The sequence below is a fragment of the Hippopotamus amphibius genome, chromosome 11, assembly GCF_030028045.1.
Source record: "Hippopotamus amphibius kiboko isolate mHipAmp2 chromosome 11, mHipAmp2.hap2, whole genome shotgun sequence".
NCBI classification, from domain to species: domain Eukaryota; kingdom Metazoa; phylum Chordata; class Mammalia; order Artiodactyla; family Hippopotamidae; genus Hippopotamus; species Hippopotamus amphibius.
Genome location: NC_080196.1, coordinates 83,516,445 through 83,535,885, shown reverse-complemented (window position 1 = coordinate 83,535,885; position 19,441 = coordinate 83,516,445). Strand labels below are relative to the sequence as shown.

At 36.6% G+C, this 19,441-nt stretch overlaps 1 protein-coding gene across 5 annotated transcripts in view; it reads right to left on the bottom strand.

The window, feature by feature from the left end:
- The window catches only part of ANKRD12 (ankyrin repeat domain 12), a 117,175-nt gene that overhangs the window by 12,794 nt on the left and 84,940 nt on the right, over positions 1 to 19,441 (bottom strand). For all 5 annotated transcript variants that reach the window (XM_057700189.1, XM_057700188.1, XM_057700191.1 and 2 more), the window contains one exon: positions 5,545 to 10,265. In XM_057700189.1, the coding sequence (XP_057556172.1) occupies positions 5,545 to 10,265 (4,721 nt within the window). The remainder of the gene's footprint in view (positions 1 to 5,544; positions 10,266 to 19,441) is intronic.

The following is a 19,441-nucleotide window of genomic DNA, read 5'->3' as shown; positions in this document are numbered from 1 at the left end:
GAGGCCCTTTCTTCTCATCACCCATATGGCCATCCCTCTGTAGGTTTCTGCATAGCAGCAGATACCAGCTTGTGACAAGTCTTTTTTTTTTCTCCTCCTGTTCATTTGATTTTGGGGAACTTGACCTAAAGTTTTATTTTTCTTCCCTTTATTTCCTCTGGAAAAATAGCAGCATTCTGGCTAAATGATGAGAAAAGCATGTGATAGAAAAATAAACACGTAAGCAGACTCTGGAGACATTTCACAATGTTTATAACAGGCTCTATAATCAGATTACATGAAGTGAAGAAACCACTCTGACAAGATGGCAATTAGCAGACTGAGAGGAAACAAATGGTAAATACGAAAAGTAATGTAACAGAGCAATTTCTGTTATTCTGGTCTTTATTATTTCTCAAAACTAAGTTTCAAATAAATGAGTTTTAGCCCAATAAACTCAAAAGCACCGCCTTTCATGAGCAAAAAGTGGAGGGTTCATATATTAGCACTGGCAAATGTGATCCTTAAAGTAATTTTCAGCTGGATAAAATAACGGTAACCTCTTAAATCTGTAAAATGTTTTAAATTTTCAATAGGCTGTGGCACATACTATTTCAGTCTGCTCTGAGTAAGGGTAGACATTATAGTTTTACAGATGTGAAAACTAAGGATCAGAAAAGTGAAGTAAATTACTCAAGATCACACAGCTGGTTTGAAGCAAAATGTAGACAAACATATATTCTACTTGGACGTCTACTACACTTTCTACTATATTGTACTGTGTGTTTCCCTACTTTAGTAATTCTCATAAAAACAAAGAAAAAGGCCTTCCCTGGCACTCCCAATACACAGGCCCGGGTTCCATCCCTGGTCAGGGAACCAGATCCCACATGCCACAACTAAAGATCCCACACGCAGCAACGAATATCCCGTGTGCCGTAACTAAGACCCGGCACAGCCAAATAAATTTTAAAAACAAAACAAAGAAAAAATTCCCCACTACATTCAGAAATTCTCAGCTCTGCTTATAGCTGCTTTTGAAACAATACTCGATTACAACTAAATTCTAATTTAACTAAAGTTATAGCCCCAGAATTGCTGCAAGGGAAATTAAACTTGCATATCATCTTTGCAGGAATAAGCAAAGCTGATAGTAACACAAGCATGCATAACATACACAAAAATATGCATCACACTACATACGTGTATACGTACGAGGGTAAGTCAAAAAATTACCTGCACTCTGGCTGTAGCATTTATTTTAATTAACTTTTAGAAAAGACAAATACATCATTTTTCAACAGTCTCCTTGCTTTTCAATACACTTTGTCCATCTGTCAACAGACTTTCGTATTCCCTCATTAAAAAATGTTTTAGGCTGAGCTGAGAGGCACGAAGGCACTTATTGTCTTCACTTCTTCATGAGAAGTGAATCCTCATCCTCGTAGGGCTGCATTCAGGGGACCGAACAGGTGAAAGTCCGATGGAGCAAGATCAGGACTATAGGGAGGATGCTTTAACACCCCAAAACGAAGTAATCTATGACAGACTTAGGTTTGTGTGAGATGGGTAGCAAAACAACTCACAGAAGAGCATAAACAGAAGCGTTTGGACATCTGCAAAAAAAATTTGGACCAATACTGTAAGGAAGGTGAAGCTTTCTTAAAGAGAATAATTACTCATGACAAGACATGGATTCATCACTACGAGCCTGAGAGTAAAAGGCAAAGTATGGAATCGAAACATCTTCATTCATCGACCAAGAAAAAGTTCAAAAGTCAACCATGAGCTGGAAAATTGATGCTTACAGTTTCCTGGGATTCTCAAGAGCCAGTACTGGAACATTATCAGGAAAAAGTTCAAAAATCAACAATGCTTGTTACAGTGAGATGCTTATTGAAGAACTGAAGACTAAACTCTGGATTAAACGTGGAGGACTGCTATCCAAGGGCATTGTGATCTTGCATGACAATGCACGTCCACACACTTCTGCCCTCACTGTCTAGACACTCTGCAAAAACTTCATTTTGAGGTGTTTAAGCATCCTCCCTACAGTCCTGATCTTGCTCCGTCAGACTTTCACCTGTTCGGTCCCCTGAATGCAGCCCTACGAGGATGAAGATTCACTTCTCATGAAGAAGTGAAGACAATAAGTGCCTTCATGCCTCTCAGTTCAGCCTAAAACATTTTTTAATGAGGGAATACAAAAGCCTGTTGACAGACGGACAAAGTGTATTGAAAAGCAAGGAGACTGTTGAAAAATGATGTATTTGTCTTTTCTAAAAGTTAATTAAAATAAATTCTACATACAGAGTGCAGATAATTTTTGACTCACTCTAGTATACATACATAACAATAGGCAGATAGTGCTAAAAGGGCAATCTAACACAGTTTACTAGAAATTGTTTTTAGTGAAAACAGTTTGTAAAAACTTCTAAATATTTTCTTTATAGCTTTATCTGTATTTCAAGCCTATGATACAACATAGTTCAGTTCAAAGTTCTTATCCTTAAAAAAGAAATAAAGGAAACAAGAAAATTATTAGCTTTATATTCTTTGAATCATTAACAAATTATCTTGCTGACAATTTGAATGACAAATTTACAACTCTATCCTTTTAAATCTACTACTATTGCTTATTATTAGTAGAATAACATCAAAATCTCTGTCTTTTAAGATTTAAAAGGCACTAGCATCAGGTATATTCTGCGAAAGTGGGAATAAAGCACCACCTTTATTCTGTTTGATCTCCTCTGAGCTGGGCTTTCAAAGAAGGAACATGTGCAAAGGCAGGCTGTGAACTGGGGGGGAATGGCCTGTGTACAGCAGGGTAGTTACCACAGCTGAGCCTGAGTGGGAGGACAATGTACGCAGGAGTGGGGACTTTGTTCACAGAAAACTGAGTCTTCTTTAGAAGATGTTTAGCAGGTAGTCACAGAATCAGATCTGAGTTTCATATAAGTGACCCAGACAACACGTAGACTGACTAGCCTAGAAGAGAGTGGACTGGAACCAATGACAGCTTTCAGAATGTCTGTTTTGGTCATCTCTGATAGCCAGTTAGCATGCTGCTTAGCACACAGTCATGAATTATGTGCATATGCAATATTCTGAATACTTGATTATGCAATATTCACATGTATGATGATGCAGTAGTCTAAGGAGGTAATGAGGTCCCTGTACGACAGTGGTAAGAAAGGAGAGGGGAAAGGAAGTGAGATGAATCAACAGGACTTAGTGACTGACATTAAAGGATGGGAGAGGGGAAGGCTGAGTTCTGGGTTCCCAACCTGGGAAATGAGATAGCAGATAATGATGGTAACTGAAGCAGACAGAGGAAAAAGAGCACTTCTGAGATAAAATATTGGACATAATGATATTAAGGATGTTGTGGGACATTCAAGAGCTGTCCAGCAGCTGGACACATGGTTATGGAAATCAGCAGTGTATTCAGGGCTGAAGCCAGGTGTAGGACTCATTCCACAAGAGATCCAAAGTGTCCTAACCCTTAATCAGATTATAGCTCAGAGAGAGGCAGACATGTAAACAGCTGACTGCAGTATCACAAGGGAGGTATTACTAGGAAGACATGAACAATTCTATCTGGGCAAGATCTTGCACTGAGGTGACATCACAGTTGGTACAACTGATGGAAGAGGAGAGAAAAGGGGGCCTGGCGAAAACATTTCACACTGAGGGAACAGCACTGCCAAAGAACCCAAGCAGTGAACAAAAGATTCTGTAGAAGAGAGTCAGTTTGGCTGAAACACTGGGTGATCTGGATGAGTGGTGAGAAGGTGAAGCAGGAGAGGGAGACTGGGGTCAGATCATGAATGATTATGCTGGGCTTAGATGTGGATTTTACGCTGTGGGCAATGGGAAGCCAGCTAATCACAGCTGAGATACTTCAATAGGGAAAACAGCTTTTTATTGCTTTTAAAGGGACATAAATTTAAGAACAAAGGAGAATGCTCCAGCAGAAAGAAACTAGGAGAAAAAAGTGAAAAACTTGCTGCGCCATTGAAAGTGACAGATAATGACAAGGGCCCTCGAACAAGGCAGTGGCAGGAGGTACAGATTTTGGAACATGTCTTAAGGTAGAATGGTCAGAACTTTGTGACTGACGGGCTAGACTGTGGGCGTCCTCACTAACAAATACAACCATGAAGTCTGAGGTGGGAGAAGGGTGTGGTGTATGGTTAGACCCTCCAAGAACACTGTTTCTCTCTAGGAAGGAGTCCAAGGTCAGGTTCCCTCCCTGAGGGCAGGCTCCCAGTCAGACGCTCCCACAGGTGCAGTGAGTCACTGTTGCACCTGCAATTATTTCAGTTCACCTGCTTGTCACCTACCTGACCCCATGTCCCTCACACAGGGACAGGGATGGCTCCTGACAGCTCTACCAACGAACCTCCTGCACAGTCTCAGAGTCAGCTTCCTGGGGAACAAGCCCACGGCAAGTGCCTCGGTCATTTAGGTGACAATGCCCAGGAAGCACCTATATTTGATTCTAGAGGTCAACAGAGATGATATGGCTTGAAGGGATTTTCTGGGACTAACTGCTGCGTGGAAGACTGATGAAAGCACAGAAAGAGGTAGGACCTCACTGACGGAAAGGCGAGTGATGAATTAATTCCTGGAGAACTGATATTTAAGGGGTGGGTAGAGGAGTCATAGTGAGGCAAGAGAAGCAGAAGAGTGCTTCATCATGAAAGACCAGGGAGGGGGAATTTTATGAGGAAAAAGATGCGCACGATGTCAAATGCAACAAGAGATCAAGTAGAAAGAAAAAGGGAGAGGCCAAATGATAGGACAATTCCGAGCTCATTGGTGAGCCTTGCCAGTGCACAAGGCGGTGACGGGAGGAAAAGGAAGTGATACTGAGGAGATGTCAGGTATCCAAGGGTGTGGCAGTGAGAGAGGCTATGCTTGACAAACTGCCACAGGCAAGGGATGAAGGAGACCCAAATATGTTCAGAGTGGGTGGATGAAGCCCAGTGGAGAGGGAAAATTTAAAAATATACTAGTGGAAAAAATACACACACACACACACACACACACACACACACACATTAGCGAGAAGTGTTTTCATAGAGGAAGGTCCCAAAGAAGACTGGAGGGAACAGGATTAAAAGCACATGGAAAGGAATTACAGCAGGTAAGGAACAAAATACCATGGACCAGTGCTGTTCAATAAGGTAGCACAGGCTACACATGGCTACTGAGCACTGACTGACACGTGGCTGGTCTGAACTGAGACTTAGCGCAAGCCCACTGGATTTCAAATACTCAGCACCCTGCTCCACTCCCCACCCCCACCCCCTGCCCCCGCCCAAAAAAAGATTATTGACTATCTCAGTATAGACTTTTCTATACTGCTTATATTTTGGCATAGAATCATGGATATACTGGGTTAAATGAAAATTTTTTAAATGAAATATTAACATTAATTTCACTTGTTTCCTTTCACTTTCTAAAATGTGGCTACTAGAAAATTGAAAACTACACGCGCTTTCATCACAGTGATAATGAACGGGCTGCACGTGTGTGACGAGTGAGGTTACTTACTGTGGGGATGCAGATCTTGCTTAAGGGGTTTCCATCCAGGAGATATGACCCATTAAATGTCACATACTCATCGTAATACTGGGGTGCTTGAGGGATAACACTACACAACAATTTGCGCTTTTCTTCAATTTTTTTCCTTATGTGCAAGTATTCAAAATATGGATTTGCTCTCTCTGAACTGTACGGCTGGATCTCATCTAGTTTCAGAGAGTCCACGATGGCCGCCAGAGACTGCTGAGTTTTCTCCTTCGCTTGCAGTAAAGAGGGACTCACTTGCACAGGCTGAGGCACACGTGACACCTTCCTCTTCCGTGGGTGGTGAATCTGAGGATCATCCTCCTCAGTTAACCTTATCCTTCCTCTAGGAGAGGAAGACTCCGAGTCTTTGTCTGGTAATAGTGCACAGCTAGCAAGAACCTGTTTGCTCTGATTTGCTATTGTATTTGCTTTGTTTCTAGTCATCCTTTGAGGAATCTGGTTTTCAGTTTTATCGTCTTCAGCACTTTCTTCTAATTCCACTTTAACTAAGTGTCCGTACCTATGCATTTCTGCTTGAGTTGATTGCTGTGAATGGTTTTCCAGACTTGATAAAGTGCTCTGTTGTGATTCTTCATCTTCGATGGAAAGCAAACACTTCTCACTTTCAGGACCATGTTTTGGATTATCCTGTTCACTTAGGTTTCCTTTTGGCATCCCTGCATTCATTTCACATAAATCAGAGTCACACTTATCATTCAAATGAGTCAAAACTAAACTCTCCAGTTTGTTTTCTTTTTCATGTGAAATAACCTGAATATCAGAAGTGCTATTTTCAGCCTCATGGCCACTGGAAGACTTATACATTAGTTTGCTAAATGCATAATGTGTATTTGGCTGGGAAAAGGAATCACTTCCATTAAAGTCCTTTTCTGACGGTAACACAGGCAAAGTATTATTAGCTTTCTCAAAATTCGATGCTGCTTCTTGAACAGTGCTTTCAGAGTACACTGGGACAAAGGCATCTGTCTTTTGAACATCTGTTAGGGTAAAAGTATTGTCCATATCTTTTGCGGATTCATTATCAGTATCTAAAACAGAACTGATCATTTGAATTGCATTTTTCTGTTGTAAAATACCTGGTTCTTGATTGGCAACACATGACAAAGACCTATGTTTAGAAATAGATTCAGCATCCGAAAGTGATTGGCTGTGAAAAGAGCAAGGCTGCTGTGAAGGGAGAAAGGATGCTGGATCCTGAGCACAAGTGTTTCCTGGCAATTCAGTCTGGTGTAGGGATACAAAATCAATATTCTGCTCTCTCAATATTTTGTTTTCAGAATTACAAAAACCCTGAACAGAAGTCTCTTGATCAGGTGTAGTAGAATTTGGGCAGATAAAGTCACTGGCGCTTAATAACTCCAGGTTATTAACAGGTATCTCCCATGATTTATTTTGGATCACACCAACCTGATTAGACGGCTCTAAATGCATAGGACTATCCATCAAAACACCCACCGGAGCAGTGCTCTTGATAACATTTATATCAGCAGATGTGTACTTGCTGTTTACAGATCTAGTTGGAGAGGCTGCAAAACTGGAATGTGTGTTAGACACACTTGAAAGTTCTCTTTCAGGCACATTTGAGGCTGCCTCAAGTTTGGGAGAAGGACAAGTATCTCTTGGCACAGCTAAGCCATCTTGATTGCTTTCTTCTGATACTGTCTGAAATTGTTTTGTATGTTCACAAATGACAGATGGCATGCTACATCTTCGAACTTCTACAGTTGGTCTCCCCTCATTTATAACTAGTTTAGCATCTTCTACAGAAGATGACCGGAGATGGGCTGTTGGAAGTCTGCTTGTATACGATGCTTTAATCCGCTCTGGTAGTTCAGCTAGGCTATCCAACTCCCTCTCATGAAGGGCAGGAGATTTAGCAACTGGCAAAAACGGTGACTGGGTAAAGGACATTTGGGAATCTGAACCCTCTAACATAAAGTCTGAGTCATACTCCAGTGGAGGCCTTGGGGTTGTCACTGTAGTATGGCAGGAATCTTCTGAGCTAGCCACCGAAATCATGGATACAGACCTGGAGCTGAGACCTGGCTTTTCACCTTCCGATCTAGGAGATCTGTTTAAGCTGTTATCTGAAACAAAGGATGACTTGCCTAAATTCACTGTGTTTTTGGTGTCAACAGATTGTGATCTGTTACTTACAGCATCTTTACATTGTTTCTCCTTGGTACAAGCATCAGTCAACTCTGAACTTTTTGACCTAGTAAGTTCTTTATTTTTGGACTCAGCTAGTGCATGCTTTGTTTTTTCTTTATCTTTTACTTTAAGTTCTAAACAATTACGATTTCTCAACCGTTCCTTTTCTTTTTGCTTTATCTTTTCCTTGTGTTTTCTGTGCCACTGCTCTATTTCTAGGTCTTTAAGGCTTAGCATCCGTTCAAAGCTGGTCTGCATCAAATCGTCATTCACTAGCCTCTTTTCTTTGGGTCGAGTATCTTTTGATGCTGGTGATGACTTAGGTTTAGGCTTATCTGCTTCAAATTTTAGTTTGAGTGAACTACTTGGTTGAATTTTATCCTTATGTTTGTCTCGTTCTTTGTATCTGTCTATATCTTTATCTTTTTTATCTTTTTCTTTTCCATCAGGAGTTCTCAAAGGCTCATCTTTTGTTTTTTCTTTAAGAGAGAAAGCTTTTTCATGTTGTGTTTTACTACTGTCTGCTATACTTGACTTCCTCTCTTCCTGGAAGTGTTTGGAGTTAGCTATATTTACACCATCTCTAGATTTTTCCTTTTTATCTATCTCCCTATCTTTTTCTTTATTTTTGCTTTTTTCTGATTTAGTATAGTCACTATTATCTGATTGCTTGTTTTTTTTTTCCATCAAGTGCTTCTCTTTGCTCTCTGCTGGATGTCTCTCTTTTTCGGGTTTTTCTTTGTCATGTTTTCTATCCATCTTTTCTCTACTTTTCTCTCTGTCATCAGTTTTTTTAATGGTAGTAATGTTTTTTATCTTCTCACCTTCTTTATGGCATTTTTCTGTGTGATGTGAATACAACTTGTCTTTTTCTTTTATTCTGTCAACACATTCACTAGGATCTAATCTGTCTTTCTCTGACTTATGCTCATGTTTTATCTTCTTCTCTTTTTCAGAATTTTTTCTTTCAGCTTTCTCAACGTCTTTTTCTTTAGTTTGGAATCGTTTCTCAGATTTTTCCTTACTTTCTTTTATATGCTTTTCTTGTTTTTCAATTTCTATTTCCTTTTCCACTGAATGTAACCCTATAGAGTCTTCATTGGTACTTATACCTAAAGAACTGAATTCTGTTTCTTTATCTGTTGGTACATTCTCTCTCTCATCTTTTAAATCTTTTATTTTTTCCTCCCTGAACGATTTCTCACTTTCCTTTCTCATCTTTTCTCGTTCTTCTTTAAAGTTCCTTTCTTTGGAGACATGCTTTTCCTTGGTTGATTTATCATCTTTTATGCTTTTCTCCAACTTTGATTTTTTTTCTAACGTTAGGGACTCATGCTCCATACTTAAAAACAGATCTTCAGTTTCATCACTTTTAAAAAAATTCTCTTTCCAAAATTCTCTATCAAATTCCACACTCCGCTGCAGCTCTTTAGCACCATCCCTATTTTTGTATTTTTCCTTTTCACCTTCAATTTCTTTTTTATGCTTTTCTTTTTCCCTTTCTTTATGTTTTAATTTATGCTTTTTTAATGTTTTACCCTCCTTATCCATTTTTTTCAGCGTGCAATCTGAATTTTCAAATGTTGGACTGTGATCTTCATCCTTTATTTTGGCATTTGACTTTTCACCAAATTCTAAGTGGAAATCTTTCTGATGTTTGTTTTTTTCCTTATGCTTACAAGATTTTACACTTGAACTTTCTGGCAAGAATTCAGATTCTATATTATCATACCGAACAAGATCAGACTGTAATGACATTTCAGAACTTCCTGGTGATAAACATGTCTTAGAATGTTCTTGTTTTAGTGGTGTTGACTGCTTTTCACTGAGTCCACAAGAATGTTTGGGAGATTTACTGGTGGAAATATGAAATAAATGCAAGGAAGTATCATCTTTTGGGCTAAAAGATTTCCTAAAATTCCCCTCCTCTCTGGTCTTTTCTGAACATTCTAGCGCAGTATTAACTGTCAAGTTTGTTACTCTGGTATTTTCTTTTCCCTCTTTTTCTTGCTTCAGCTCTTGGTTCTCTTTATTTTTGTTCTGGTTCTTTAATTTCCTTTTAACTTTGCCTTTCTGTTTGTGTTCATTTGAAACTCCATATTCCTTTTTGGTTTGTATGTCAGAATTTGACGTTTCAGGGACAGGACATGGAGCAGAACCCTTTTTGTTCTGAAGAATTTCTTCATCTGAACTTTCAGAACTTGAATACAAAACTCTAGATGGCTTTTGTTTTTTACTTTTAAATGATTTAGGATAGAAAGCTTTTTCCTGTTTTGCAAATAAACTATTTTTTTCCACTTCAGATTCATTCTCTTTTCGTAGTTCTTTCCTAAGAATATGCCTATCGTCAATCATTTTATTTATTTCTTCCTCCTCATCATCTTTGAACTCATACTCATCAAGGGCAGATGGAAGAGGTGCTTTACTGGGAACTATCTGTTTACTTTCACAGATGAGAGAGTCTTTCTCTGTCTCAGAGTCAATATTTTCATCAACACTGGAAGGATTTACAGACGGAGCCTCTTCAGAATCTAGAATAAGAAAAGAAAATCTGTTAGTCAAGAGACAACTGTCAGAAAAATAAAACAGAGAAAAATATGCATATATTTCAAACAATTTCAAAAAAAATTTTGTATTTATATGTAAATAATACAATAGCAATATGTAAGAACTCTGCTACAGTTTTCTGGAAAAGCTTTATAGAGAATCTGCTTCAGGATGGGACCCTGGTGACACTTCTAAAAGTACACAATATACTGGATTTACAATACAGATATCAAAAAAATGTATCTAATATTAAAATATATGTATAATATAATAAAGAGGTTCATAGCTCAAAGGACTGGATTCAGGGAAACAATGGCTATTAAGTATTAAAAAAAAAGAAATTTTTTTTTTTTGGCCACGCAGTGCTGCACTTGGAATCTTAGTTCCCAGACCAGGGACTGAACCCGCACCCCCTGTAGTGGAAGCACAGATTTAACCACTGGACCACCAGGAAACTCCCCTGTAAAATTTTACATATATGTACATTTTCTTTTTTCCCAGAGAGAAAATATTTAAGTAAAATTCTTTGATGCAAAAAAGATTAAAAACAGTGTAACTTAAAGGGTTTAATTAAGTAAACATCACAGATTGCTTTATATGCTTCAGAATTTTTTTTATTAGTAAAAACATAAAGGATCAAATGACTCCCCTAAAGGACAGAACTTGAATAAAGGTGATGGTTTTAACTATACAGGAAACATGACTCTCTATTTTACTGTTTAAAAAAAAATATATATATATTCCCCAATTACATAATCAAGATTATAACAGATAAAACTGAAGAGATACATAATTTTAAAAAGCTACTTCATTCTTTAGTTTTTTTTATTTATAGTTTTTTTTCTTCCTAGTTGGGCATCTTGTCTTGGCTGAAATATATATTGTATACATGGGGCCTCCAAATGAAAAGAAAACCCAGGCCTCTAATACAAAGAAAATTGAGGCCTCTAACCAAAAGAGAAAACCAAACTCATTATAAAAAGTAACTAAATACTTTTTTGGCTAAATATTTAATAATATTAAAGTTATAAATTTATTTTAATACATCAAGCTTCCTCTAAAGTGATTTAGCTCCCAAATATTCTCTTTATGTGGAAATTCAAATTCCAGAAGCATTTTAGAATGCCTATAAGGTTTTGAGCACTGGATAGAAGCTCTGGAGAGACCACAATCTTATTTTTGGAGAAGCTGTGGTAATATTCTAAGACAATACTATTAATTAAGTGCCAATTAGTGACATAGTTATATTGACACGTGGTATAAAAACGAACACTTCTGGAACTAAAACTGCTTGTAAGTGTAACTCCATTCCCAGTTATCAATATTGCAATCCAGAGTATCAAGCCATGGAACTTCATGCTGCAAAAATGGAACAGCTGTTTTGGACGTATATTTATTCTGCTCCTTGATTAAATGAATACAAGAATGTGTACTTATATGACAGGTGTTATTTTCTCTTGTTGGCGCCTTATTTACAATTTGTACTTGAGGACTTTTCTCCCCTTGCAGGAGAGTTGAATTTATATTTAAGGAGTTGAATTTTTATAGTTTATATTTAACTATACTATTTATATTATTTCTCATTAGGTAAGTTTTACTGGAAACTGGGAATGATTTTTTCCTTTGTATATCCCATAAAACCTCAATTTGACACTTAGCATGAATCTTAAGTAAATATTATGCTCCTCCAGGCACAGAGTGGTAGGCGCTATGGGTGACATGAGGAAAAGAACACAGTCCTGTGTTGTAACAGTTACACAGCCTAATAATCGCTAAAATGGCAGTGGGCACTGGGTCCAAAGGGTGGGCTTGGGAAAGAGTCAGGATACTGGGAGAACTGAAACGAAGCAGGCTTCTCAAAGCAGCAGCACTGAACTGAGGCAAGAAGGATGAATAGGAATTTCAGGTAGGATTTAAGGGCATGAAAACAACTATTGTAAAAAATAAGCAGTTCAAACCACAGCATGTCCCATTTCATATATGGCTTTTTTTCACTGAACAGTTGCAGATATTTTCTTCTGTAGTTGCATTTTCTTTATTACTGTTTTTAAGGGCTGTCTAATACATGGAATTAATATGTAATCATTTAAACAGATTCTACTGAGGGGACATTCATGTTGGTCCTAATTATTTGATATTATAGATATTTAATAATTTAGAAAAAACTTCTGTATAGCTTGTTAGTTGAAAATAGCAGTATAGAAGTTTGTGTGCATGCGTATGTAGGAAAAAAGAAATGAGAGATACATCAAAATAGTATCCATATTAAACTCTCTCTGGAGGAACTATGAGTGATTTTTATTTTTCAAGTTTTGCTGTATTTTCCAAGTTCCTAGCCTAACAGATGTATTACTTTTATTATCAGAAAAATATTTTTAAAAAATTCACTAATAGGTATAAAATGGCACCACTACGTTTGATTTTTTGATTACAGGTGTGGCTAATTTTTCCATCTGCTTGTATTTCTCCTGTGTAACGTCACTTTATAATTTCTTCATCCTGTTTTCTTCTGGCCTTCTTCTTTACCTATGCATATTAATATATTACTTAAATTATACTACACACATACTTCTATGTATGTTTCACTCAGTACATCATAGTGCTTACCATTTTGAATATATACATTAAAGGTCAAATGCAGATTCTCTACATGTATACACGTATCTGAGAAATGCAAGGTTATCATCTGTGCTCCTGATTCTTCCACTGAAGGTAATTAAGCAATGCTCTCCAACACAGATATGCTTTTTTTCCTACAGTTCTTTTAAAGAGACTCCTACTTTTTTAAAAGGGAAAAATATAAGTTCTAAAGTGAATAAGTTAGCCTGATGGTATCTGATATGTCCGTGACGAGAGTGTGGAATTACCCCAGGGAAGGATGGCAGCCTGGCCCTGGTCGCTGAGTTGCACCCACCCAGCAGGCTCACCCCTCTCTGCATGCGGGTTCTCAGCAGGGGCAGCAATGACCCTGCAAGGCTCTCATGAAGCTGGCTAGTCTGTGACCCAAGCAAAGTTACTACATCTCTGTGATGCCATTTCACTGGCAGACCAAGCTGAAATCCCTTTTCTTCCCTAAGCAGTCCTAAACTTTTCTGTTACTTCACCCATGACTATATAGACCAATCTGGTTTTGGAATTCTAGTGCAGTAGTAACTTAAAAAAAAAAAAAAAAAGTTTGCTCTGCCTCTTTTAGAAGAGTATTGCTTACAGTGAGAAATTCACCTAGAATCCAAATCCTTGTACTCAAAATGGCCATGGTTATCATTATACTACATTATTTTCCATTTTGTTCCAATCTTTTGAGTCTTTAGTATCTATTTTGTCACTAAGTGAACTTGTATTTAAAACATTTTACCAAATTATTTCTGATAAAAAGTTCCTTTAAAAAATGTTAATGTTTATCATCTCAATTTTATTTGGGAAACTAGGAAGAAGAGTGAGAAATAAGCAATCATTAAAACATTAAATTTTTCATTAAAGCATTTTTCTTCTCCATGAAGAAGTGCTAAATAACAAAATGAAACAATTGATTAAAATCACAACTACATTTGAAAGTTGCTCTTAGACATCTCAAGGCACTCTAAGATGTTTGCAACTAACACTAGTGACGTTTAAAGAATAGCTAAATGTTACTTGAGATCACTATTATCCTTAAGCTTGACTTTTCCCCTACTGAGGCTACCATAAATTTCCATCTTATCTTGTAGGGAATCCAAAAGGAGCAGATAGGACCAACGCAGGGAGATGACAGTATATAAATCCCTCCTCCTTCAAAATCTCTCCAAAATAACCAGCATGCATTTGACGAAGCAATTACATTTCACATGCCAGACTATATTAAGAAAGTCAACAGATGCTGGGCTTTTACAACAGTCTGATTATATTAATGATTACACATCTTCAGGAAACTATTCTACTAATGTCACATATACTTTGGGAGTGGGTGATGACAATACAAAACTAAATATACCATGTCCCTAAACTTAAAGAACTTACAGGCAAGTCCAAGTCTCTACTTTTCCTCTGAGATTCAAATGCCTAACCTGGAACTTCTTGGACTCCTTTCAACCACCCTAATTCAAGACTGAAAACATTCAGCTCATTACTTTCTCTTCCACAACTGCTTCCTCTTGATGCTAAAAGCCAGTATCTCCCACCTCAAGCATAACAACATCACACTTATTTAAAGTAAAAACCTCAGAGTCATTTGCAACTCTCTCAATTCCTCAATTTCCAAATTCAACTGTTCAAGTGTCACTCTCTGGATTACTTTTTACATCCATCTTCTCTCAATCCCCATCACCACTGTCCCAGCTTAGGTCCTCATCAGCACTTGCCTAGATCAGTTATCAACCGAAAGCACAATGTGGCCAGCATTACAGATCATGTTTCTTCTCATCTGAGGGCTCCCGCCTCTAGGATAAAACAAATTCTAAAGGTGATAGTATAAGACTTCTCAAAATCTGAAGCACTATCTCCACTACTACCATCAACTATTAAACGGCAATTATTATTCCCATTTAAGAGACATGTAAACAGAGTCAGAGCTAATAAGTAGCTTGTCCAAGGTCACCTCATCATTAGGGAATGTAGCCTAGGGTGTTTTCATCTGCTTTCATCACATGTTGTACATCGTCTACCATCTTTCACTCCTTCGTGCCATACCAGTGTATTACTTCCTATTCCCCAAATTTCTATGCAAGTTTATGCAGATTCTCATCAGTTACTTTTTTAAAAAACTGAAGTATAGTTGATTTACAATATTGTGTTAGTTTCAGGTGATTCAGTTTTTTATATACGTGTATTTTTTCTTTTTCCATCTTTTCCATCGTAAGTTATTATAAGTTATATAATATAGTTCCCTGTGCTATACAGTAAATCCTTGTTGCTTATTTTATATATAGGGGTATGTATCGGTTAATCCTAACCTCCTAATTTATCCCACCCCCACTTCCCCTTTGGTAACCATAAGTTTGTGTTCTGTCTGTGAGTCTGTTTCTGTTTTGTAAATAAGTTTATTTGATCAATTACTCTATTATTTTCCATCTACTTAACTAGGAGATATTCTAGATTAGCTGTCAAGGAGAGGTGCAGTTCAAGAATTTATATTTTAGGAAGGGCATAAGGGTGGTGGGGAGGAAGGTGGTAGGGGACTTGTCTTGAGGCTACATTTGCATTGGCATTTACTTAGGTTATATGTTTATTTGGATTGATTTAGAAGGAGGTAAAGTTAACTTCCATTTACCCTTCTGGGAACATCACTGGTTTGAAACCATTCCAAAAGATGTGTATATTTTATCGTTACTATTCTGATCACTGGGATATGGGAAGTCAAAGACTGCCTGTCTCCCAGAAAAGTCAAGTGCAAAGGGAAAGCTATCTGTTCTACAATATCCCCAATGCATTCCACCTATTCTAGGTAAGTGCTTAAATACATGCATGTACACACACACACACACCACACACACACAATTCAGCTTCTTGTAAACTTATAAAGGTATACTAACTTATTAAGTACCTGCCTAAATTATAACATGCAGAAAATGAAAAACTTAGGTATTATCTATTTGTGAGACAGAGTATGGTAGGGACAGTAGTGTGCTTACTGAGGAAAAAAAAGTCTATTTATGGAATTTGGGAGTTCTTTATGGGAAGGTAACCTCCAAGGATATAGCTGTACTCTTCTGTTTCTGTTTTTCACTTACCCAACAGATATTTCAAATATAAGTCTGCAACTTATAATTAGGGACTTTTGTAATACCTAGCATGTGTAGATTCTTAATAAATGTAGAATGAGTGTACAAATAGGGAATTTCAGAACTGGATTAGGATGTCAAGAAATCAAGTAAGAGTGCTTATCATGCGACCGGAGGACTGCAGAAAGGAATGTAAACATGAAACATTTATCCAGTTCACAATTCTGTTTAGTATTCAAGTGCCACTGACTACTACTACTTTCTGACTCATTTATTGCTGATGTCATCTTAAAGTCAGCACTCTGAAGAGATGGCAATGATTTCACCCACATGGTATCAGTTCCCACCCACAACACTGGTCTGTGGAGATTAGGTCTGTTTTTTGAACGGCTTTCAGCCACCCTCAGATTTTGTATAGCCTGCACTTTCACACCTTATACACTAACACTTCCTATATTCTTCCTATATCAAGCTCATGCTTTTATACATCAGCTGCTGAACCTTTCTGAGCCAGCCAGAAATTTACTTTTAAACAATGGCTCCACCTTTATCTAGTGTGGTATCTGTACAAATATTTCAGTACATGTGTATTTTGTATTTTATGAAAATGGAAAAATTGCTGACACTAGTAATAGAATTAAGATAAAGATGGAAAACTGCTAGATGCAGAACTAGCAAATCTTTTAGGCTCCTTCAAGAAGCTCACTGAAATAAAGATTGTTCAATTGTGAAGAAAAGGAAAATTAGCGAACTCATATAAATACTAGATATATATGAGAGTGTGTCACATTTTGAAAAGCAGTGGTGAAACATAAAGTTTTAAAATTATGGGCAAATATCAGCATGTAAAATATTTAGAGAACTTAGAGAGTTTATGCCGATACTAAGTGCTAAAAATTAGTTTCAAAGAGAGCCTAATGTTCATCTCTGTCTTGACAAAAATTAAGAAAATTGATCAGGCCATTAAAATAACCTCTTGTTCAACCCGCAGCAAAATCCTTTTGTAATCATCATAAGCATCTCTTTCTTCCCAATACTGAAGTCAGTTTACTACTAAATTCATTGTAGATTAACAAAGAAAATGTGAAATTGAGATAAGAAAATATTTGGAAAACAGTTTTCCCTTAAACCAAAATCATGGAGATGCAGTGAGCAAAATCCAGACTTTGGGAAATGGAGATGCAGTGAGCAAATCCAGACTTTGGGAAAAATTGCCAGGCAAATGATTTTTTCAACAACAAAAAACACAAGAATGTAAGAATGAAGGGGATATTTACAGATTAGAAGATACTCAAACATATCACCCAACTGCAATATGTGGACTTTATTTGGATTCAGATTTTGAAAAAGTTAAAAAGAACTTATGATTTTATGAGGCAATGAGAACTTGGAACAATAACCAAATATTTACTAGTAATCCAGTTCAGTTAGCTTATGTAAGATGATGATATTATGGTTATTTTTTTTTAAATCCCTATCTTTTAAGTGATACCTACTAAAATATTTTCTAATGAAATGATTTCAAAATGATGGGAAACAGAATGGAGAGGAACAAAACAAAACTGGCCATAAGGTGGTAATGATTAAAATTGGATAATAAGTATACATGGGTTCGTAATACTACTCTTTCTGCTCTGTACTTTCACTATAAAAATCAAAAAATTTCTATAGTGAAAGTAAAAACATTAATTTGCATACAATTAATCTATTTTAAAATGTTTTAAACAATGAATATATCATTCAATCCACAGAATTAACCACCCCCCACGCAAAATATATAGTATATTTAGGGAGTTTTAAAATAATTTTCTGAGTATAAAATCAGGTAATATGTAAGCACATTTTCAGGAATACATATGAAAATATATTCTTTCATTAAAGATATTAAATTAGTTAATTGTAGTCTCTATAGCAAAAAACAAAATAATACCAGCATGGTGACTATAGTTAACAATACTGTATTGTATATCTGAAAGTTGCTAAGAGTAGATTTTAAAAATTCTTATCACACACACAAAATTATAACTATGTTAGGTGATGGGTGTGTCCACTAACCTCACTGTGGTCATCATTTTGCAATAATACATACATCAAATCATCACATTGTACACTTTAAACTTACACAATGCTGTATGTCAATTATATCTCAATAAAACTAGAAAAAAAATAAAGGAATAAAAGCCGTCTTGACTACTTTAAATGACTATATAAACCAGTGAATTAGATTAGATTTTCCTCTTTACAATGGTAAATACAAATGACATTTTAAAGATTATAAGGCTGCAATATCATATAAAGGATGGTCCCAAATATTTCCTTTTAAATAACTGGACATGTCTAATATGGTAACTTTATTTCAGATTTCCACTGTTTTTAAAGGAAACATTTACCAAGTGCTTACTCTACACCAGTCAATATTCTACATGAATTTGTATATTAACTCTAACATTTATTTACCACACCTCCATGAGTACTGTATATACTCAGGTACTGTATGTACTGTGATTCCTATTTTACAAATGTGGAACCTGAGCATGTACAGGTTAACTAACCTGCCCACAACTCGAGATCCAGGGCTGAAACCTAGATAACAGTACAGGAGCACCAGAACACGAGCTCTTATGATTAAATTAAAATAGCACTCAAAAGAGTAGGGGAAAAAATGGTTTTGAGTTGATTTCCATTGTCAAAATCTCTACAATGTCAAAAGCCCTTTGTGTGTGTGTGTGTGTGTGTGTGTGTGTGTGTGTGTGTGTGTGTGTGTGTGTGTGTAATGTACTCAGAATTATATATTCTTTTAACACCAGGAATAGTACTTAAAAAAAAAATTTGGAATGGTGTTTGTTTATATCTATCATTTTTATTCAGAGATGCGCTAATGCATAAAAGTCCTAAGCTAAACTTCTTTATGACCTTCATTTATTAAGACTGTTTTTGTTTCATTTGCAAATAGCATTTATTATTCTTTTATGATAAAAGTAAAAAACAGTTAATGTTAAAAAACCAGGAAAATACAGAGATGAGTAAAGAAAAGCCAACTATAATATCGTCCCACTACCCAAGAGAATCATTCTTCATAACTTAAAGTATTACATTTGATTTTATTTGAATTTAACTAACTTAGAAATAATAAAGTGAACAGAATTTCTGAACCTCAAGTCTGTCCTCTTGGCTCTTCTAAATTCCCTGACCAAGGGGGATCTTCTATTGTCATCTCAGAAAGCATGCGTATACTCCATAAGCAGCCCCAAATCAGATCACATTTTAGCTTGCTTGTTATCACTATTTAGCCCATGACTTGTATATATATAGTCTACTTTCCCTTGAGGTTTTCCCTTTTGTCTTGGTCATCTGATCAGACACTACCCCTTCAAATCATCAGCACCATGACCCAGTGAATTCTCAGAATCTAATTCATACACTATGTATATTGTAATCTACTCTTTTCTTAATAACATTCTTGA